The sequence below is a fragment of the Amphiura filiformis genome, chromosome 16, assembly GCF_039555335.1.
Source record: "Amphiura filiformis chromosome 16, Afil_fr2py, whole genome shotgun sequence".
Lineage (NCBI taxonomy): Eukaryota > Metazoa > Echinodermata > Ophiuroidea > Amphilepidida > Amphiuridae > Amphiura > Amphiura filiformis.
The window spans coordinates 8,767,036-8,791,214 of NC_092643.1; the positions used below are offsets into that span (position 1 = coordinate 8,767,036).

Below are 24,179 nucleotides of genomic sequence, written 5' to 3' on the forward strand. Positions count from 1 at the left end.
GTGTTTTGGGAAAAAAATCCATATCTTCAATACTGAAAGGTCAAATTTTTCAATTGATCGTCGGCTTTTCATCCCACCTACATACACTTTAGGTAGAAATCATCAGATTTATAAAGTTTACTTCGAGTACTGTTAAATATCAAAAATATCAATTTTTAATGATTTGCCATAAAATGTGTATTACATTGCTAATTTCAAAAATCTAAATTATTTGATATCAGAAGGCCATTCTTCGATTCAGAATGCAATTCGATATGTCTGATGTGCTCTAATGTCCCACAATAAATACTGTCCAAACGCTCATACCCTACCCCTTAAAGCAGGATGGTTTGATCACTTAAGACAATTTCGAGAACAGAATAAAAAGCTAGACATGCCAATATCAGCTTGAGCAGCATTGGTGAAAGTACACGTGACTGAACCTGCCGACTCAACCAAGACAAGACAAGACCAGATCAACAATCTCACCCCACTATTTTTTCTTCAGTTGAGATTTTGGTGTTTAAGGCCTAATTTTTTAATTGATACTGTGAAAATTTTTTGTAGAAAGATGTTTTGTTTGGATTTTGTTAGACAAAATGTGTCTAAGTGGGTTATAACTCACTTTTCCTCACAGAGTATCATACATGTATGAGACTTTCAACTGTACATTATTGGCTCTCACAAAACAAGACAGGAATATATGGAACTTCTGTCAGATGGGGTGGGTGGTTTGGTACCAGGTCATGCAATCAAGCTAGAAATAGCTTGTGATGAAATCGCACCATTCTCCTTTAAACTAAACCTAGACTTAACCCTATTCGTCAGCGAAGTGTTACATCGTACATGTAATCTGATTATCACTATGTCAACTGGATCACACTTTTGTGTTCTGCACCACGATCAAAACGAACGCAACACAAAGTCTATGGCATGCACTACCGATTCCAAAAGGTGCGTGATCCAGTTACCAAGGAGTTATGTATCCACTTCGCTGGCAAATATTGTAACCACATTGTAAGCATACTTGATGCAATTAACACACAAATACGACTATGGGTAACCTCCCCTTCATCATCTCATGTATATCTACAATCAACGAAAAAAGTCTTGGAACGCTTGCGTGTAAATAACGGAAAACTGTCACCCCTCTCCCCCGTGCAATGTTGAGAAATGCCAATGTCTTCAGCGGTTCCCCAATGTGTTCCAACATTGCTTGATGGTGAGAGGGGAAGTGTAAATCATTGTTGTAGATGTCATGTTTCTTCCCAAACACAATATAGGTCATTTCCATGAACATAAGAAATTCTGCACGGAATTTCGACAGAGTGTGCCAAGCGTTCCAAGGACTTTTTTCGTTGATTGTCTCTACCGAATGCAAAATATTTCATATAAATTTCGTTTTTGTCTCATAACTCAAAAACGGAATGTCGTATGAGCTTCAAATTTCACACGATTTGAGAGTGGATCATATACTTTGCAATCATATTAAAATTGTTGATAAAGAATTTGGTTTATTTAGGGAGTGGTCATTGGAAACACCCCATATGCTAAATTACACACGTTTCATAAGTATGGCTCGAAACTGCTCTAAAATGTCGTTTTTGTCCATAACTCAAAAACAGAATGTTGTATGAGCTTCATATTGCACACGACTTGAGATGGGATTATATGCTTTGCAATCATAATAAAATTGTTGATAAAGAATTTGGTTTATTTAGGGAGTGGTCATTGGAAACACCCCATATGCTAAATTACACACGTTTCATAATTATGGCTCGAAACTGCTCTAAAATGTCGTTTTTGTCCATAACTCACAAACAGAATGTTGTATGAGCTTCATATTGCACACGACTTGAGAGGGGATTATTTGCTTTGCAATCATAATAAAATTGTTGATATAGAATTTGGTTTAGTTAAGGAGTGGTCACTGAAAACACCCCATATGCTAAATTACACACGTTTCATAATTATGGCTCTAAACTGCTCTATAATGTAGTTTTTGTCCATAACTCAAAAACAGAATGTTGTATGAGCTTCATATTGCACACGATTAGAGAGTAGATAATATCCTTTTGAATCCTAATAAAATTGTTGATAAAAATGTTGAGTTATTTAGGGAGTGGTCACTGACAACACCTCCTATGCTAAATGACACAAGTTTTGTAATTATGGCCCTCTTCTGTATGATACCGAGTCAATTTTCGTTTTTGTCTCATAACTCAAAAACACTACAAATGCATTTTTCGTACAATATCACAATGTTTTGCAGCATGTTTTCCAAAATGTTTTTTGAATTGTTATTTAAGCGTTTTGTACCCTTTATGATATAACCTAACGTATAAAATTTATGTTTTCTCTAAAACTTGTGTTTGCTGCGTATAGGCACATCCGAGCGAATCAGAAAGATTATGATGTAACAATTTGAAACAACTCATTTCTGAATATTATTTATAACAAAATACGCTTTTATGATGAGAAAAAATAAAATAAAAAAACAACAACAATTTAATACACTTAAAGAAAAAATATAGACCACCATTGGGACTCGAACCGTGCACATCAGTCAATGGCCAAAAGGTTAACAGTCGGAGGACTAATCCACTACGCCACGCTGCCATTGCACAAACTAAGTAACAAGTTTTGTTCTTTTATAGTAGTCAGGTATCGGGGAAAGTGTAAACTTGTATAGTAGAAATGGCAAAGTGTATCAGTTTACCATAATGACAAAATGGTCCAAAATCGATATTTTATGTTTTGAAGCAATGCATCTCATGAAGCGTCATTTAAAACTTTACATTTGCTATACCAATTGAGAATGTTTTAATGCAAAAAGAATGACACCTTAATCTCTTATATGAAATTTGTAAACACTTTACCATTTTGAATTGAAATAAATATATATTTGCCATTTCTTTCAATTCAAAATACAAGTTTATATTCAATACCTTTGACTACTATAAAAGAACAAAACTTGATACTGATCATGTAAATGGCAGCGTATGAAATGCGGATTAGTCCTCAGACTGATAACCTTTTGACTATTGACCGATGTGGTTCGAGTCCCGTTGGTGGTATTTTTTTAAAAGTATATTCAATTGTTGTTTTCTTGTTTTCTTTTCTTGTTCTTTTTACTCATCGCAAAAGCGTATTTTAATATAAATAATATTCAGAAATGAGTTGTTTATGCGTATTTATTTCAATTTAAATTGGTAATAAACTTAACTGTTAACAAATTTCATATATGAAACGAATGTTTCATTCCTTTTGCAATAAAACATTTTCAATTGGTATAGCAAATGTAAACGAACGTGACGCTTCGTGAGATGCTGCCTAAAAACATAAAATGTCGATTTTGGACCATTTTGTCATTATGGTAAACTGATACATTTTGCCGTTTCTACTATAGGGTGCTTGCATGGAAGATCATAAAGTTCAAACCATCCTAAAGACACGCTCCAGAGGACATACAAATGCACGGAGTACAATACCAATCACCTGTTTAACTGGTTTTGATCAAAGTAATTCTTTGTACTCCATGCATTAGCATATCTTATGGAGCGTGTCTGGATGATGATTTGAACTCATGACCTTCGTGCAAGCACTCTATACAAGTTTACAATTTCCCCGATACCTGACTACTATAAAAGTTATAAAAGAACAAAACTTGTTACTTCGATTGCGAAATGGCAGCGTGGCGTAGCGGATTAGTCCTCAGATTGATAACATTTTGACTATTGACCGATGTGAATGGTTCGAGTCCCAGTGGTGGTCTTTAAAAAAAAAGTATATTCAATTGTGGTTTTTTTTTCTTTTCTTGTTTTTTCTCATGGCAAAAGCGTGTTTTAATATAAATAATATTCAGAAATGAGTTGTTTCAAATTGTTACATCATAATCGTTCTGATTCGCTCGGATATGTCTTCTGGAAAACTTGTGTATGCTGAGTATAGACATTGTCTATACTCAGCATACACAAGTTTTCCAGAAGACATTTATATATGCCTATACTCAGCGAACACAAGTTTTAGAGAAAACATTTACATGTTGGGTTATATCATAAAGGGTACAAAATGTTTTAAGTTTTAATAACATTGAAAATATTTTGGAAACATGCTGCAAAACATTGTGATATTGTAAAAAATGTATTTGTAGTGTTTTTGAGTTACTGAGACAAAACGAAATTTGGCTACAGTAGAGGGCATAATTACGAAACTTGTGTAATTTAGCATAGGAGGTATTTTCAGTGACCACTCCCAAAATAACCCAACATTTTTATCAACAATTTTATTATGATTCAAAAGGACATTATCTACTCTCAAATCTGGTGCAATATGAAACTCATACAACATTCTGTTTTTGAGTTATGGACAAAAACGACATTTTAGAGCATTTTAGAGCCATGATTAAGAAACGTGAGTAATTTAGCATAGGGGGTGTTTAAAATGACCACTCCTAAATAAACCAAATTCTTTAGCAACAAATTTTATTATGATTACAAAGCATATAATCCGCTCTCAAATCGTGTGCAATTTGAAGCTCATACGACATTCCGTTTTTTTTTATGACACAATAACGAAATTTAGATGAAATATTTTGCATTCGGTAGAGACAATCAACGAAAAAAGTCTTGGAACGCTTGCGTGTAAATAACGGAAAACTGTCACCCCTCTCCCCGTGCAATGTTGAGAAATGCCAATGTCTTCAGCGGTTCCCCAATGTGTTCCAACATTGCTTGATGGGGAGAGGGAAGGGTAAATCATTGTTGTAGATGTCATGTTTCTTCCCAAACACAATATAGGTCATTTCCATGAACATAAGAAATTCTGCACGGAATTTCGACAGAGTGTGCCAAGCGTTCCAAGGACTTTTTTCGTTGATTGTAGGTATATTTCCTCCCCTCAGTTCTGCTCTGAGCCTTTGCACATAAGTTTTCAACTGTTTATTTCTGAATATTGCTTGTGAAGTTGTCAATGTGAACAACATATATTTTCTGATCTATATGAAGCAATTTAATAATCAAGAAATGTCCGTGAGATATTTTGTTGATCAGAACGTCTGCATTGTTCATGAGTGACAAGCAATAATCAGAACATAACTGTACAAACAACAGATCCTTAACTCTCTCTACGCAGGTGTCAACTGCAGACGACAAATTTTTTTAATCAAAATTTCAAAAAATTTCAGAATTGTAATTTTTCATTACCATATTTGGAATCAGTATGAAAAATGCATTAAAATGAGTACAAACAAGCCTAGTATTGGTTCAGTAGTTCTTTAGATAGCTCTTGATAATTTGAGAAAATATCTCAAAACTTAGGATTTTTTATGTTGAAGCCTATGGGTAGCATGAAGAGCATTAAATAAATCAAGAAATGTCACTCGGTTATTTGTTGAATCAAGATTTGATTATGTTGGGCAAAAGATTAATATCTGTGAGGCTATATTAAAGTAAAGTGACTCAAAATGTCGCACGATGTTTCTTTCTTTTCTCTTCATATAGGTCAGCATGCTTATAAAGCTTTTAAGGCTTTGTTTAAGCATTTTGCCTGAGCCTGGTCCCATCAGAACCTAAGTGTGTGACCGACCAGTTAAGCAAATAAGAATTGATTTTGTGTTACATTGTACATGTATCACCAAAAAATTAACGGGTCAAAGACTATGAACAATGTAAATTTTCAGAAAAAATGTTGTCTATTCTTTATTGTCTACTATATACAGGGAAAAAAGAATCATGGATTGTGATCCACTAGCACAATACAGGGGTTCAAGTCCCTGCACAGGCATGGTTTATCTGCCTATGCATGTTATGTTTCCATTGTAATTTCATGTAGTGTGTGATGCGTAATTCTTCTTTCCACTGTATATTGATATTAAAAACAGGGTTTTCTTTAAGCATTTTGCTGAAGGGGTATTTTCAAATTGTTTGGACCCTATCAATTGTGAATATTTCCGCTGAAAGGGTCATAAACATTGCACAAGGGGTATTTTATTTATTTTGGAAAACGTTTTTAACAATATTGTAAAAAAAACAATATTGGGTGTTTCTATATTCAAACATTTGAACTGGTACGTTTTTAAGATTTTGTACGCGTTGGACTTTGAATTTTGGATTTGAAGGGGTCCGCAAATTGTGTGAATGCGTAAATACGCGTGTTTTGTGCGTAAAAAGTAAACCCTGATTACGAATTAAGAAATAAAGGGTAATGCATCATCCTTTGCACGCAAATAATGTGTCCGAGGCAGTAAAAACGTAAATAATGGGTGAGGGGCAGCCGAACCCATTATTTAAATGTTTTACTGCCGAGGACACATTATTTGCGCAGTAAAGGATAATGCTGCACCCTTTATTTCTATTCTATTACCCAAAATAGTGCGATTTAAAGGGAAAATATCACATTTTTAGAGCTTTTTTAGCCCAAATATTTCAAGTTGTTTACCTCAAGGTGGAGCGCCTACGCGTAGCCAAAGCGTAAGTGATAGCGAGTATTGCAGAACGCGTAACCAAGCGTAATGCTTTGCGTAGAATGCGTAACGACGCTAATATAATGCAACGGCCTGACATAAAGTTTGTTGCCCTGGCCACTATATTGCTAATTAATGGTCTTTCACGTGACGCGTTTCAACAAATCACAGTGCGCGATTTTGAATAATGGGTCGTGGGGGTAATAGAATAACGAATAAGCATCATTAATTTGATCTTGTGCGCTAATTCATAATGTTTGAATCAGGATCCAAGTGTGTCTCCACACAAAGCGAACATTTAAACTTACACCTCAACTTAACTGAAATGTGGAACCTAGCGATACTGCTACAGTGAATATTAATAATAGCCTCAAACCATACATTTGAGCTTCTCTTTTTACCATCTACCCCTACCCACAATGCTTTACATAATTGATTCTTGCTCCCAGCAATTTCTAGGATGATTTCCTTTTTATCTTGCATAATTGATGCAACAATCACATTCTCACCTTATATATCTGTATACAGAGCTATAGGGATGTTGACTACTGGGTTACATGTATGCACCTTAAATTAACATGGTAATAGACACAGTTTTGAGGCTAAAACCTTGAAAAGAATCTGAGATGATGTAATTGCGGAACTTCCCTTGTGAATTTGCATACATTACTTACTTACTTTTGAATACTGCTGCAAATCTAATTTTACCAAAAAGAAGTGAGATCGAGAGTTAATAAAATTGGAATCAACTTGAGAATACCTTTTCCACTTCTTCCTCATCATCACTCAAGTCATCATCATTAGGCGTGATCATTTTACTCTTAACTTGTGTTTCAACATCAAGCGTCTTGACTGAGTGAGCAACTCCCAGATGTATGCTACCCATGTATGACTTACACCCGTGCACCCTCTCATCAACCTATAAAGGTAGCATCAACTTTTCTTCTTCAAACATATCTTGAGGATGCCAGTGGAGGAGCCAATAGAAGATATGCTCTATATGTTCCGTCACATGGCAAAGAGAGAACAGGATGCCAAAGGACAGTTTACATGACTTATATGTACAGAAGCACTTGGGGGATACCAAGAAATATTTACAACCAGATGCTATTGCCTCTCTAGCTATGGGTCGGGCGCTTAGAGAAACTTTGTCATCGCCTGCTCTGCTTTGAAAATGAATGAACATCTACCATACAACACACAGATGAAAATGGTATTCTGGAAAATCCCACAATGAGACTAATAGTCAGTCATTGAACCACAATTTGATAGCACCAACATCCAACTAAAGTTAACTTTATATTTCTTCTGTGGTCTGGGCTGTGCACTGTGCGTACACAAACGTAAACACAGAAGTGATAAACAATCATGCTGATTGGCTGATCAATGGCCTTGACAACAAGACGCATAGAAGGGGAGGAGACCTCGCCACTTCTATGCGATCGCCGATCACCAGCGCATACCTGGAACACTGAAGAAATAAAAACTTTATAATCTGCACACCCCACAGGGACCATCCCAACATCCAACACTCAGCTTTGTCTGCAACATACCTGAAGCATGCATCCTGCTACCCCTGATATAATACATTCCCACTTTCCACAGGGACCATGATCCCAACACTCATCACCTGTATCTGTGACTTACCTGAAACATGCGTCCTGCTACCCCTGATACGATACATTCCCACTTTCCACGTGGACCATCCCAGCACCTGATACTTAACAAACTTGGATTGTTCAGTTCATCGCATATCTAATCAAAACAAAACAAAAGAAACAGATATAGTTGCATGTTAGATTAGATCAACTATGAAACAAATGCCATAGTTAAATATATTTAAAAAATCATATCAGTTTGGTTTTCTTATCAAGCAAACAGGGGGCCAGTCAAGATTGACAAAATGTTGACATTGTCATTCATGAAACTGTGACAAAATAATTCCAAAAGTGTATGTTATTTAAGCAATTATCACCAGTCTAAATCTGTTTGGATGTGATAGTGCAAACCATTGTAAAGTCCTTCCTAATCCAAAGGTCCTGGGTTCAAAATTCATTTTGAACTCAAAATTGTTTATTTTCATGCCAAAGTCTACCTATTGTTCTGGGAAATATATTTTGTGCACTTTTTTTTCTTGGCCCCATTTCGGAAAAAATCAACATCCGGTCAGCGCTTTGCTTACGATACACGATATTGGCCTGGTTCTGCCTTGGAATTGGCAATTGTCCGAATGCAAAACCATTTTTGCCCGTCACTTCCTTCCACCCCCATCAAAATAAAAAAAGGTGCTTTATGCTAAATAAAGTCTAGGGTCAGTTTCTAGTCAACTAGTATTTGTCAGTATGCACAACTCACAGTTACATAATATAAAACTTGAAGAACACATGTAATGAATGTAATATCATCATTCATTTGAAGAACTGACAATTGATATGTACTATGAACTACGGATAACCTATGTATATCACATTATGTATTTTCTGAGACATGAGTGTCTGTGTCACAGATATGATATCAACTGACATGGACTATAGTCTGAGCAAATAAACATCAACTTTGGTTCATCTGTCTGCTAAATTTAGAGAATAAAGGTATTGTTTTTAGTCACTGCCGTGCATCTATCATCTCATATAACATGAGCAACATCATTATTTGAAATAGAACAAGGCGAAGTGGAGTTGTTTTACGCCAGCATATGCACAACAACAGTTTTAATACCTTTATTATCATTCTTTAACACTGTGGTGAATTATAGGGGCCAAAGATCTTCTGGCAGGACAAAAGGAAGAGCAAAGATTTTTAGCCTGCCAAAAAGGAGGAGGGGCAAATAATTTTTGGCAGGACAAAAGGGGGCGGGGCAAGCAGTTTTTGAACAGATATTTGGGTAGTGTTTCAATGGTACACCCTGAAAAGTGTAGAGACATGTTGGGAAACATTCAAATATTCAACAATTTCTGCTTGCTGTGCTTGCATCACATGAGTAGACAATTTCAGGTTTTAAATTGGTGTTCTCCAACATATGTCATTTGTAAAGGGGGATAAGGGTTAAGCTGTTTGGCATGTTGAAAGGGAGGAGGGCAAATGTTTTTAGTATGTCCAAAGGGAGAGGACAAAGATTTTTTGGCATGTCAAGGGTGGGGGGGGGCTAGCAATTCTTGGCAGACCATTTTGAGAATGTACCACCCTGGGTACACATAACTATTGCACAGCCCCTAACATTAAAAAACATTAAGAGAAAAAGTTCACCTGACAACACTATACAGTGTTTTTCATTTTCTATGCATAGGAAATTGCATGCTTAAAGAAGATATTATTTCATATATGAGTAAAGTCCGATGTATACTCCACTTCGCGAGAAGCTGTGATGAAAAAATTAATTCACAGCTTCGCGCAAAGGCATTCATGTATACTTCATCAAAATATCGCAAATATCGTGAAGAATTGTTGCCCGCTCTGTGCTTTCATATAGAAACTTTGCTGGCCTACTCCCCCCCCCCCCAAAGTTGAACCAAATCCAACTCTTCGTGAAGCGAAGAAACCTGCTCCGCAAAGGAAATTCCTTCGCGGAAGCCGTAAAATTTCAGCTCAAATTACTTCGCGGCCTATGAAATCGCGGTCACGAAGTGGAGTATACATCGGACTTAAGTTTCAGTTTCATTCAATTTCATTTGTGACATTACATCTTTAATAGTACCACCAACACGTGGAAAATGTGACTTGGTAGGCAGACAGGCAAACGTTGCAAAACAACAGATGGGCATATAATCAACAGGAATATGGAAATCTGCAAATAGCATGCATTAATTTTCTTTGAAATGGAATGTACAATATTATCATTTGTGGTATCATCAGACTTTTAATCATAGGAAGCTAGCTACATAGGAAATAACAGCTTTAGGATGACTATGTCATGTGAAAATATATAAATATTCTAATGTGTAATTTTACTTGTTTTTTAATATTCCTATTTTGTAATTTATCCTTATCATAATGTAAAAAAGTATATTTGATAAAAGAATAATTATAAGCAATTTATTTAATTCACTATATTCTTAATTATTTTCTATGTAAGCTTATTTTGTAAAATATGTAAATGTGCCATATGGGAGAGCAGAGGGATACCTTTATTTCCCTAAATCTGGATCTTTCGCCTAAGGAAGGGCACACCACTAGATTTTAAGAGAAAAAATTAAAATTAAACTTTTTTCTTTGCCGCCAAAGGCAATGTTTTACGTTTTTTTACTTGCCTTCTACTGGATTTGTTTTTTCAAATTTAAGTATTTCTTTATTCAGAGTTGGGTACTCATCAGTACAGTGATTTGTTTCACAGTGTGTCTAAACTCTAATCAGAATAAGTGCGAGTACCTTTTGCCCTGATGACTGACTCCCCACACTTAGTTCAACAGCTGTGGGCTTTTGTTCAATTACATATCAAAGTCCACAAATATAATACATAGCATATCAGGTACAATGTATAGCAAATTCATAATATCAAGATTTTATTTTCACAACATAAATGTCAGTGACTTTGATTAGGGCTGATGAATGGAATATACTTTCTGATGTCATTTGAAATAAATTGTCATAGACCAAGTAGACCAAATGAAAAATGCTGATGTCAGTGATATGTGGTTGCAGGATGGATGAAATTATCTTTTGCAAAGATTTTAACACAAGTGAATGTGAATGTGTAATGTACAGGAAACTTAATAAATGATTCCCCTGACACTTTAGATATCCTCACCTTTACATCTTTTGTTTCATCTACCTTACATGTAGTATTGCAATACATATAAATCATCCGTCGCATACTGATCTATTTGATGCAACACAATCATTTCATGTTTAACATTGTTACTGAGTAGCGTAGCCCAGTGTTCGAAATATGCCTCAAAAAGTTGCAGGCCAGCCGGGCTTGACCTTAAAAAGTTACCGGCCAGCCGGGCCGGCAACTAGATGCCAGTCAGAAAAGTTACCGGCCAGGTCAAAAAGTTACAGGCCAATGGCCGGCTGACTGGCCCTATTTCGAACGCTGGCGTAGCCACTGGCCAGCGGGAGGGCCGAGGGCAGAGTGCCCCCTGACAAAAAATGAAAATACAAAGTGCCCCTATGACAAAAATGAAAGAGTAAATCTGGAGGACAAGGGAGCCATTTTCCAAAAATAATACGCGGATTCAGGGTTTCTCTAGCGGAAGTCAATTTGTGCCGAAATTCCTTCTCAAAATGCAATAAGCGTATTGCATAACAATAGATACAGTTCGGAGGTTAATCCATCTCCTTTGTTATGCAATACGCCTATTGCATTGTGGGAAGGAATTTTGGCACAAATTGACTTCCGGTAGAGAAACCCTAAATCCACGTATTCACCCGATCATTGTCACAATAAATAAAGCTCTTTTCATCCCAATTATGGGCGAAAATAGTGTAAAATACACACTTTTGTGCACACGCACATTGTCACCATAAAGCCCTTTTCATCCCAATCATGGGCGAAAATAGTGTAAAATACAAACTTTTGCGCCCGGGTCCCAATTTAGTTTTTTTGGAAGCTCGAAGGCATGTACAGTCTCTCTAAAAAACAAAACCGGTATATGTATTGTACGATGCAACTACAATTTTTTTTCGTCTGTGCCTCCAAAATTTTATATTATTCTATATTCGGACTAGAGAACCTTATTTATTATTTGGACTAGCGAACCTTCGGACTAGCGAACCTTCGGACTAGGGGACCTTCGGACTAGAGAGTTGTCACCATGTAAGTATGGGTACTGGAAAACTTCATAAAGTGTTTTCAATTTTGATAGCTCGACCTGAAGCATCTCTCCTCCTTTTCTTTCTTCTTTACCTTGCTACATAGTATTACTACCCCCAGAAAGAAGCAAACTTTTATCAATAAAAAACTTGCCATTTACAATTTACATTTACTTTTAAAAATATCAAAAACCGCAATAGCGCTTAATTAAAATCCAATCTCTGTTAACAAGAATATCAATGATACAGTAGATGAAATCGTACACTACTAAAAAGACCCCCTAAGAAAACAAAATTGCCAGGAACGCAATGGTTGCTAATATCCAAATCAACTCTATCCAATTAGGTGACAGATGTATCACATTTCAATATTACATTTACATTCAAAAGAATCTTACGATTAATTTGCCGTGGTATTGCAAATGCTGAGTAGCGATGCTACTTCTAGATATCGTACATACTTTGTGCATTTGATGCATTCTTGATTCAATCATGTATATAATGTAAGCTAATACCGTCAACCTGCGCTGCATGCTGCTAATTCTAGAGTGTGTCTTGAAAGTAATTGGACAACTTGGCTACCAAATAGTTTGATGAATCATGTATCATACCATGCTTGAAGAAATTATCACCTTTCAAAATTAATGAATTTTCCCAAAATTATATCAAGTAAGGAATTGACTGATGGAACTTGACAACTGTTTTTCAAATCTGTTCAGTTCAGTGACTCAGGTGAATCGACTCAAGCTAAAAATATGGCAAATGACTCTACTAAACCTAACATCTTGATGACGAAATCATTACAACTCTTGCCGCTATGTTTTTAAATTGCTGGTAACTAAATTGCATCTTAAAATTAGCTAAGTGAGCAAGTTCAAATTCACAATACCTAGCCTCATTGTGTCTTTCAAATTTGTTCATTGACTCAGGTGAATCGACTCAAGCTCAAAATATGGCAAATGACTCAACTGAACCAAACATCTTGATGACGAAATCATTACAACTCTTAAAGTGCCGCTATGTTTTTAAATTGCTGGTAACTAAATTGCATCTTAAAATTAGCGAAGAGAGCAAGTTCAAATTCACAATACCTAGCCTCATTGTGTCTTTCAAATTTGTTCAGTGACTCAGGTGAATCGACTCAAGCTCAAAATATGGCAAATGACTCTACTAAACCTAACCCCGGGAACCTAACATCTTGATGACAAAATCATTACAACTCATAAAGTGCCGCTATGTTTTAAAATTGCTGGTAACTAAATTGCATCTTAAAATTAGCGAAGTGAGAAAGTTCAAATTCATAACACCTAGCCTCATTGTGTCTTTTTAATTTGTTCAGTGACTCAGGTGAATCGAAAGCTCAAAATATGGCAAATGACTCAACTGAACCTAACCTCTTGATGACGAAACTGTTACAACTCTTTTAAAAGTGTCGCTATGTTTTAAAATTGCTAGTAGTGGGAACTAAATTGCATCTCACAATAAGCGAAGTGAGCAAGTTCAAATTCATCTAGCCTCGTTAATTCAATAATTTTGATTCTATCAATAGACACGGTATACCACTCTCCCAGTAGGGGTCCTAATTTTACATAGTACGAGTTGAGTGGGTAGAGATAGGGAGAGAATATCATATTTATCTGCAGCCTATGGCGGGCATGGTTTGTAAATTGAATATGGTATTCATTCGTTGCTTCAAAACATAGACTGTCTCCACAACAAAGTTGGTCATTGCTGGCTTGCCATTTACATTATTACAAGATTGGTCATCAGGTTGTGTCAATCTTTTCATACTCGGCTATTCCAGTTGAAATCCTTATACCCTCTATGGAAGACAGGGCCTTAATCTCCCACACAAGGGGTGTAGATTTCAAATGGAATCACCCATTCAGGTAACCTCATTTGAAATTCAGGTGTGGAAGACCTGCCGGGTTCTTAACTTTGATTTAAGTGAGGATGTGCGGATGGGACTCCGACAAACTACCCCAATTTAAACCAAATTTGACGAAAAATAGACCTGAAATTATCAATTTTCATGAAATTGAGGGCCATCAATAAACTAAAATGGCTGAAAATGCACCTGAGTCTAAACTATGGCTGAAAATGCACCCCGAATCTGTCGCACATCCCTGTACTCTCATTTCCACTATGAACCTTCCACCCCCCCCTGCATGGAAGATTAAGGTCATGTTTTTCATGGGGTGTATGGATTTCAACTGGAATAGCCAATTGCAGCAATGAATTGAACCCCGGGAATTGAACCTGGGTGTCTTCCCTGTCAATATCACAAATGATGGATTGTAAAAGATAGATTTGCAGCCTTTTGGAAATGTGAAATTGTATCAATAATTTCCCAGCTCCCCTTTTATGATGAAATTGGTTTGTCATTTATGGAGCATTACTGAAAAGAACTGAAATTGTGCTTCTATCTGGTATCATAATAGCAAAAATATTGCTGAAAGGAGGAACCTAAACTGAAACCATATGATAACTGACATCGGAAACAATTCTGCTCAAGAAAACAGGTTCCTTTCATATCAACTTGATTGATTCTTTTCAATGTTTTCATTCCAAACAATTACCATGCTTACGCCTATACCGCAGGTCCTTCATCAAATGTGTACAGCCATTGGGCTATTCCAGTTGAAATCCATACACCCCTATGGAAGACACAATCTTAATCTTCCACACAGGGAGTGTGAATTTCAAATGGGATTACCTGAATGGGTAACTCCATTTGAAATCTACACTCCCTGTGTGTGAGAATTAAAGTCATGTCTTCCATAGAAGGTGTATGGAACTCAACTGGAATAGCCCATTCCGATTCCTAAGCCAACATACATGTAATCCCTTCATCCCCAACTCCAGTTTTTTGATCAATTGAAATAAATACCATTTCTGGTATCTATGCATGCGTATACCGTTACCATCATATGGGATGCAAAATTCTTTGAAAACAACCTGAAGGGAAATTTTCATCATTTTCTGACTCCCCAAGATGGATAGATGGATAGGTAATCACGAGACTCCAGGTATCAAATTTAAAATTCCTCCCAATTTTATATTAATAGCTTCTACCCAATGAGGCATGTCAGACAAGTCTTCGCAATCAACTCATAACTAATGCATGAAAACCGTTTCTTGTTTTCTAAGAGCTTGTTTATCACAAGAAATGGTTCGGTGAAGCTGTAACGGCAAGAAAAATGTGCGGTTAAGAAGGCTTGTTTAATTCAATTGGATGAATGGTAGGGGGTTGGGTCATTACTAAGTCATAGGGATCAGCTTAGTCATGAGCAATGTAAGTAAGATCATTATATGTCAAAAGGATATAGCTTGCATAATATGAAGGCAATCTTAGTATTACAAATTCCATATTACTAATATATTTTTGATTATTGCCATTCAAAGTGTGTATAGCTTCAACTTTTGAAGACGGTGTGTCATTTTATAACATGGATTATCATTCTTTCTAGGGGGGGTCTCCCTGTTTGAAGGTATATGCCCGGGGATGTGTCAGTTTTCAGTGATTTTGGTATATCGATGGGTGGGTTTCCAGTGGAGACCACTGCATCCAATCGGCTGCATTTGGCAAAATTGCCCTTAAAAGCGCCCAATTATGGCAAATAATTTGGGTGAGTTTCAGGTGCTTTTTGTTGAAAATTAATATACTGATGGGTAGCAAAAATTAGGTATAAAGTCAGCATCAAAAAGTCTGTGTGGCACATCCCTGTACAAAATTTTCCGAAGACCCCTCCCTCCCGCCCCAGATTCTTTCAAACAACCTTTTTATGTTGGTTTGTCAGAGAGAAACAATTGTTTATTATAGTTTGATCAGCTCATAATCGACGGGCCTTTATTGCATCGCGGAATTAATATCAATATACTTTATTCCGAGAATTGTATTGTGACATGCCACCAGAAGTATCACAAATTATTAATTCAAGTCCTATACTTTGTCTACTTTATTTAACACACACAATACATTGTATAGACCAGAAAGGCCAGCCATTTCATTCTTAACGTGGTCTACTTTCAGCATAGTGGTAACAAGAAATGTCTTTAAAAAGACAACACCATGGATGAAGATCATGTTTCATACTTTTGCATTGCAAGTACTTGGAATGCTAGTAATTTTGTGCATTTGGCACAACTAACTGAGTGCGAAATATTGGTATTTATTGGTAAATACCACCAATGACATACTTGGAAATACTCAAAGTTTTCATGTTGAAAGCTGAATTGAAAAATATGTGCTAAATAGGTCTATATTCAATTCATATTTGTAACAAAAGGCTCAATTGAAATCACATCTTCCAAGTTTTACAACAATCCAACAATCTATATATTCAGACAACCTTAAGAATGCTTGCTGCTTAAGGGATTTCATATAACCAAGTTTCATGACAATCCAACTATCTATTATCAGTAAACCTAACCATTCCCAATGATTAAGCACTGATCAAAGTATACATTTGTAATTTCAAAGCAGAAAGTGATCTAAGGTTGACTGCCAACCGGCTAACAACTTCAAAATTTATGCAATGTATTATTGTATTGCAATAATATCCAATGAAATTTAAAGATGACATACAGCACCTGCTTGAAGTAACTGATGACCGGTGAAAATGAATTTTCCTTTCTCAGTATAACATGCTGATGCTTCTTACTACCTCGATATCTATGCAGGAGAGGTGAGTAAGTGCATCAAAATGGAATATTTAGAGGTTCCCATGAAAGTCTGATTAGGTGAGGCTTCTTTAACTGCCATGAATAATCATGAATGATTCAAGCACATTAAGGTATCACTGACTGCATTAACCACTTATAAGACATTTAGATGGTGCTAAGGGTGATTTACCCAAAAATCCCAAAATAGTGTCTTATTAAAAGTAAATTATTTTAACGCTTGTAGCTCATAATAAATGGAAATATTTGGTACATTACATACATGTAGCTGCCAAAATACAGAAAGTACCCTTCAAACGTTTTTTTTTTAGAAGTAGCCTTGAAATCATATAAAAAGTATTTTTAGGTCTGAATTGAACTTCTCCAATTATGTGTATGTCATTGATTAATTACTTTGTTGGGTCTGTCTTTCCTCTGACAAAAAAATTGAAAAAGAAAATACAAAAAGGAAAATAAGGGAAGGAAAATAAGGGAAGGAAAAAAGTAAAGAAGCACCCAAACACTACCCAGTTTATCTTCTGTGTTTCCTGTAAACATTGCACACCAGGAAATTGTCCCCCATCCCCCCTTCTCTGACCACCAAAACCAGAAAGAGATATTTTATTCTGCATTCCCCCCCATGAAAACTAGTTATGCCCCTGCTTTCTGACCTGATAAAGTTACAGGTAACAAGAACAAACTGATTGCTTGCTTATTCTATTCCATCATCATCACCAAAACAATCAGCCTAAAGCTAATCGAAAAGTCTCCCAATTGTTCTCTTAACCATTTCTACGGGATAGGAAGCTACGGGAAGTCGCAGGAGCTAATGTTGAAAAGTCAGCCTATTTTTTACTTAACCATTGGTTTCTAAGGGACAGGATATTATCAAAAGTTGTGAGGGGAATCTCTTCAAAAGTCGCCCAATTGGGCTACCAAGCCGTAGGCTTGGCAACTCTGAACGTGACATTTGACTCATCACATACATGTATGTCAAGGCATTCATTCCTACATCAATGATGTAACAGATACATCTACACTGACATGCTTATAGCAGACATCACTAGATGAAGGATGACCCAGGAAGCATAAACAATAACCTAATTCATATCAATTGATCACAATTAACTTTTACCCTCTCCACGCGGTCTTGACTGCAGACGACAGACTACAAATTTTCTTTAAATTTCTAAAAATTTCATAATTCTACATTTAAATTTCCAATACCATATTTGGAATCAGCATAAAAATTGCATTAAAATGAGTTCAAACAAGTCCAGTATTGGTTTGTTTCTTGAGATAGCTCTTGATATTTTGGGAAAATATCTCAAATCTTGGTCCTTATTATGTTGAATCCTATATCCAGCATGCAGCGCATTAATGGTTTATACATTAAACATCAATAGCTTTTAACAGACAAGATAGTGCTCTAGAGGACATCACACTACTATTTCAATACAATGCATTTATTAGGAGCTTTAATGTTCTCATCTGTAAGGGCACAACTGCACAATTCATTACCACCAATATGGCTTTAAATCTTAGACTGACCTTAGAATGAGTTAGGCCCGGGGGGTACTCAAGTTTGGTTTTGGTACGGACGTGCCGCTGAGATTTTGGAAGTGGACCCATAAATATACCAATTTTTCAAGAAATTTGGACCCAAAAGTCAAAATTTTCGGCCAAATTTTCCCAAAATTGTCTTAGTTTTTACAAATTTTCCCAACATTTTGGGAAAATTTTGGCTAGATTAAGGAAAAACTGGGCTGTTTTCCGAAAAAATTGAGAAAATTTTGAAAAAAGGACCCATTCATATACCAAAATAGGCTTTGAAAAAGGGGTCATTGATATACCAGAAGGATGAAAATGCTACCCATATTTGCGGCACGTCCCCGTATGGTCATTTGTACTGAGTACCCCCCCCCCCTGGGAGTTAGGTTGTTCAAGAACCCGGGGTCTATTTCAAAGCTATGATTACTGAATAGAGTTTATTGGACTTTTGCCATTGAAGATGACACCATTCTGGTTATAGTAAAAATTGACAGTTCAAATACTGATGCTTCAATTTGCACAAGAAAATCACACAATTGAAAATAAATTTATCAGTTGTCAAATACTTACTCGGAAAGCTTACTTGATTTCAAACAACTTTTTTTCTCAAACGAATAATTTATTGAGCGAAATATACCTTTTTCTCATATTTGCTTCTTTTAAGCAGTAGTGGAGAACTGATCACCCCAAGTTCTAAATACGGTCGATCACTGATAATTTCTTCTTGAATTGGTTGATCGTGATTCTCATCTGTTCATACAAAAAATTACCATGATATATCTCATGTGTTAAAAAAAATGACATTTTTTTGTAAATCTTTGTTCATGGATGCCCCCACCCCAGCAAAATATGCACCTATCTGTTATGACAAATTTGACAAATTATATAAAAATCTTTTTCAGAAAACCTTAATATGCCAGGATCACCTTAATTTGACAACAACAATGTGATAGCTGAGACTAGTAAACCAATGAAACCATCTCTTCATGAGCAATGTTTTAATGCTCTTTTTCAACATCTTGTAAAATGGCACTTATCATGCCATCAATATTTCCCAATACAACAGATTCTGTTAATTAACCTCCTGAATGCCACTTTATCATTTGATTTATGCCTGTGAGTTTCAACAATTAATTCCTTTCTTTTTTAACACCTCACAAAACTGACTTTCCATAATTTATACTTTATAACCACTGGGAATATCGCGTAGGTGTTGTCCCAACAAACACGACCTCATCTCTCATCTACATAAAATAGAAGTTAACAACAGAAGTGGAACCGTAGCACACACAGAACCAATCTACCCTTGATACCCTGGTTCACAGTGTCATATCAGTTCCAATCCGAGGCAATCTCATAGGCATAATATGCAAAGATAGAAGGAAAGAATGGGGTCTGGCCAGTAGGACTCCTTGCAGATAAGGTTGGTTTATACAATGAATAAAACATGAGTTTCTTGTTGTTACTGGGTCATCACGACATTATAATGATGGGGAGTATGATGTTATTATTGTTATGGTTACTAATACTATCTAACTAGATCTGTATAGCAGTTGTAATAATGTAATAGAGCCAATTGACTCGGAATTGATTGGCCTAATTGAAATGTTACTGGTACCCTTGTTTAATCGCTGTATACCCCAGAGACCATTTAGCACAATAACATATGGATGCAGTGATACCAAAGTCGCTGTTTAGTCATAGAATTGGGCTATTTAAAGATTGCTTGTGACTCATAAAAACGTGTCGCGATGTGGAACCTTTTTTTTAGAAAATTGTGGCCAATTTTGAGCAATTTGGAAAGAATATGATTTCAACATAATACCCGGGCATAATACTAGAACATTTACTTTTTATTTTCAAACAGGATTGTATACTCTTCAAGAGCAATTGACAAAGATTATTTGCTTGTGATGAAAGTTGCAGGTGCATAGCAAGTGACAAGAATGGGGCACCCAATGTTATGCAAAGCTGCAAAAAAGTGCAAAAAAGTGGGGTGGACATAGCGCCCCACTTGCGATGCGCCTGGGTTAGTGTATTAAAATTGGGCTACTTCACAGCTCTTGCCATAGTCTAATTGCCACAGCTTGGCACTAAAATGTTTTTGGCAACACTGTGTTACAACTTAGGATGGATAGTATACAATGTACTATAGCTTGATGCAATTAAGCCAAATTATTCAATTGTCACAAATCGTGTATTAATAATATTTAAAAGTTACATATGTTCAAAGGAAAAATTTGTTCAAATCTTTACAATTTACCATTTTCAGCAAAAAAATTAAAATATTGGATGCTCTCTATATTTAATTTTCCCTGGACTCTGCCATAAATAGAAATACTACAAACAGGCAGTTTATAACATACTGTACCATACCCACATGGATTCAAAAACACAGCTTTTTAAAACACATTGTCCCCATCAAGTCACCCCTTAATCAATTTAGCATTATATGATTGAAATGGCAATCACCCCAAAATGTTTTGACCTGTTTAGAGTCAGAGATGGCTTCCAAACTGAGGTACTTTCATCATTTGCTCTCCCCTGATCTTGGTAGATGGGAGAGATGATGGCACCAAAATATTAATTTAAAGGTTTATATCATATTTTGAAATCTTGCGCAAAACTGTGCTATTTTTGCCTTAAAATTTGATTGTTGTTGTTGCTGCTTTTGTTGTTGTTGTTGAATTCCCCACATAGTTTTTTTATTCTCAGTGTGGAAGAAATCTGATATTATATTAGGCAAAATAAAATAAAAGTATATTTTGAAGGATTATTGGTAGGAATTAATATTTCTATGATGCTCAAAATATTTAATTGGACCTGTACTAGACACACTTTTTATGACTTACGAACAATCCTGATGAATATGTTGTAATGAGAAACTATCTATGGAAAGAAAGGAATTTTAAAGATTAATAAAAAAATCTTTATGTATCATTTTACCCTTTGTTGAAAATTGTTTTTAAATATTAAATCTGTCCAGTCCTATTTATAAATAACACTTTGTTCTAAATCAAGATCCACTAAACGCTGTATCATGAAAGAATGATTTTGAGGTTTAACAACGACTTCCTCTCTCATAATCCATCCAAACAATTTCAATTTAATACAGTCACAAACTTTTCAGTGCCAACGTGGCAATGTTAAGTACCCAAATTGTTGTCTATCAATGATATTATGAATCTTACCCTAACAACAATTTTTCAATGGACAGCAGCTACTTCTAAAATATTGTATTTCATTACTACCAAGACACTACCAATTACTACTCATTTCAATGACAATTTTTTTCTAATATTTTATGCACCAATAATGACAATTTCTTAACTATTTCAATAAAATTGATAAAACTTCCTAATTCTTCACAAAATTAGTGATTTCCTATTCCCCGTAATAGACCTTCCACTCTTTCTATGAACGGATGAATAAAGCTAGCCACGACACTGGCTCAATTACCGGCAACACATTTCATCCACAAATTACATACTAATCTTCCTGACTTCAACTTCCTTATGACCTGAATTTAAGGGTAACTCTCCGTGTCATATTTTGTGGATGGGAAGTTTGGCTAGATCGTAAATATTGATCGTATGACTGGTTCAGGACCAATCAGAAAGCTTGTTTACAAGCAGGAGTTTTGAAGTATATGCAGGCACAACATTTGAGGGAGCCAATGATTATTAATCGTCAAATGACATAGGCAGCCTGACTATGAAATCATATTAAGTTCAACAAACTTTTTTTTTAATTTATAAATACTCATCACTATAAAATTAGGATCACTATAATAGCTTTTAGTTTTATGACTAATTCTGTGTAACAAAATAATTTTCTGTGTAAAAAAATGATGCAATCTTCAGACAACTACCGTGATTCGTCCGAGTATAGTCCCACGCTCGAGTATAATCCCACCCCCATTTTTCAAAAATTTCAGAAATTGTAAAAAGGTGTTTTTTTTGGTTTGGAGTGTCCCTGGACCTAGACCTAGATGCTAGGATCATTCATGGTTGTCCTAAAAAAAAAATAAAAAAAAAAATTCAAGATATTTTGTATTTTTAATATGAAAATTGATAATTTGTATTCATGTCATACTCTATTAATGATTTCAAAATGCATTGAATTTGAATGCATTTTGAAATCATTAATAGAGTATGACATGAAAAGAAAGTATCAATTTTCATATTAAAATACAAAATATCTTGAAATTTTTTTTTTTTTTTTTTTTTTTTTTAGGTCAACCATGAATGATCCTAGCATCTAGGTCTAGGTCCAGGGACACTCAACACCGGGAAAAATAATTTTTTTTTTTTTTTGAAATTGAGTATAATCCCACCCCCAATTGTGAAAAAATTTTCACATAAAAAACGGGTGGGACTATACTCGGACCAATACGGTAATACTCAGTGAGGTAATTGCCTGAACAGAGGGTGATGAATGAATGCCCACCTTCAAGCCACTTCAACCATGACAAAACTCCCACGGGATTCACAAGATGCGTGGAATTGCATCTTAATAATGGCATATATTGTCTTCATTGAGACAATATATCTGATTGCAATCCCTTTGTAAACATGGTAAAGAGCAATGTTATGCCTCAGTGGGTATGAGCAGTAGCGATGGAGGGGCAGAGGGGGGCACATGCCCTGGGTGCCACCCTTAGGGGGGCACCAAATTGACCAATTCAGCATCGATTCTGCACCACCCCTCCTATCGTTGGAAGTCAAAATTTCCGCTTTTTAGATTGAATGTATGCTCTAGACAAATCTTATACGGCGATCAGTTTAATTCTGGTTCAGTACTCCGAAGTCAAAGTGTGATCCAGTTGACTATTAGTGATAATTGGATTAAACATATAACTTCAATGGTGAATTAATACTTACCACTTGTAATGCGTCTTTGTCTGCTATTTCTTGACAAGCTAAAAGATTTAATCTGCAAGAAAAGAAGAGGAATAGAACAAAAAATATGACATTAGTCTTCCTATCTTATTGGCTGCTTGGCAACAAACTACCTTAGCAGATAAATCATCTGAGAATTTCTGGAAAAATATTAATCATTCTCCATGAGCAACGAGAAGTGAGAACTATATCCATGATGAAAGAATGAGCAAAATTACAATAACCCTAGTAAAATGACAACAATCTGTGTAAAAAATACAATTTAAGGTTGGGAATGGGATATTAAATATGTTTTTGACAGTATTTCTTCCAACTATTTCGGAAATAAATAAATAAAGCTTTTTCATAAAGCTTTGTAAATTAATGCAAGGTTTGAATTTCATTGCAAATCTATAAATTGATTCTACAGATTTATGTGAACCAAAGTTGATTCTGGTGAATTGTCAAGACTCAAATGATAGTTGATACTGCTGCAAGAAGTGGGCATGTACCATGTAACAGGTAACTGCTAGGTTAAATAACCACCAATCTTTGATAAGTGCGCTGCAAACATTGATTGTTGTCAAAGCACAGATATACGAATTAGAGTTTGCATACTAATGTGCTTGCCGACGCGAGCACATCTACGCAGCATTGGTTTGGATGATTTAATTACTGTGAGCGATTCTGTGCTGACTGCTGCCATGATGGATTTTCATGTTAGTTTTGATTTTGGACATTTACTTATACCTTTATAACAAAATAACCCTTAACAATGATTATCTTATAATGGTGTTTATAAATGATGTTAATCAGTTTAATGACTATGTTTTTGTTGACATTTATGCAAATGGTCAAAATCAATGCACTTGCCCTTTAATTTTGTCCAGCAT

The 24,179-nt window shown here is 35.6% G+C and overlaps 1 protein-coding gene across 1 annotated transcript in view; it reads right to left on the reverse strand.

The window, feature by feature from the left end:
- LOC140135499 (endonuclease/exonuclease/phosphatase family domain-containing protein 1-like) overlaps positions 1-24,179 on the reverse strand; it is a 60,518-nt gene that overhangs the window by 12,936 nt on the left and 23,403 nt on the right. The window contains exons 3-4 of the mRNA XM_072157016.1: positions 23,290-23,341; positions 8,090-8,197 (exon numbers count right to left, since the gene is read on the reverse strand). Coding sequence (XP_072013117.1) covers positions 8,090-8,197; positions 23,290-23,341 — 160 coding nt within the window. The remainder of the gene's footprint in view (positions 1-8,089; positions 8,198-23,289; positions 23,342-24,179) is intronic.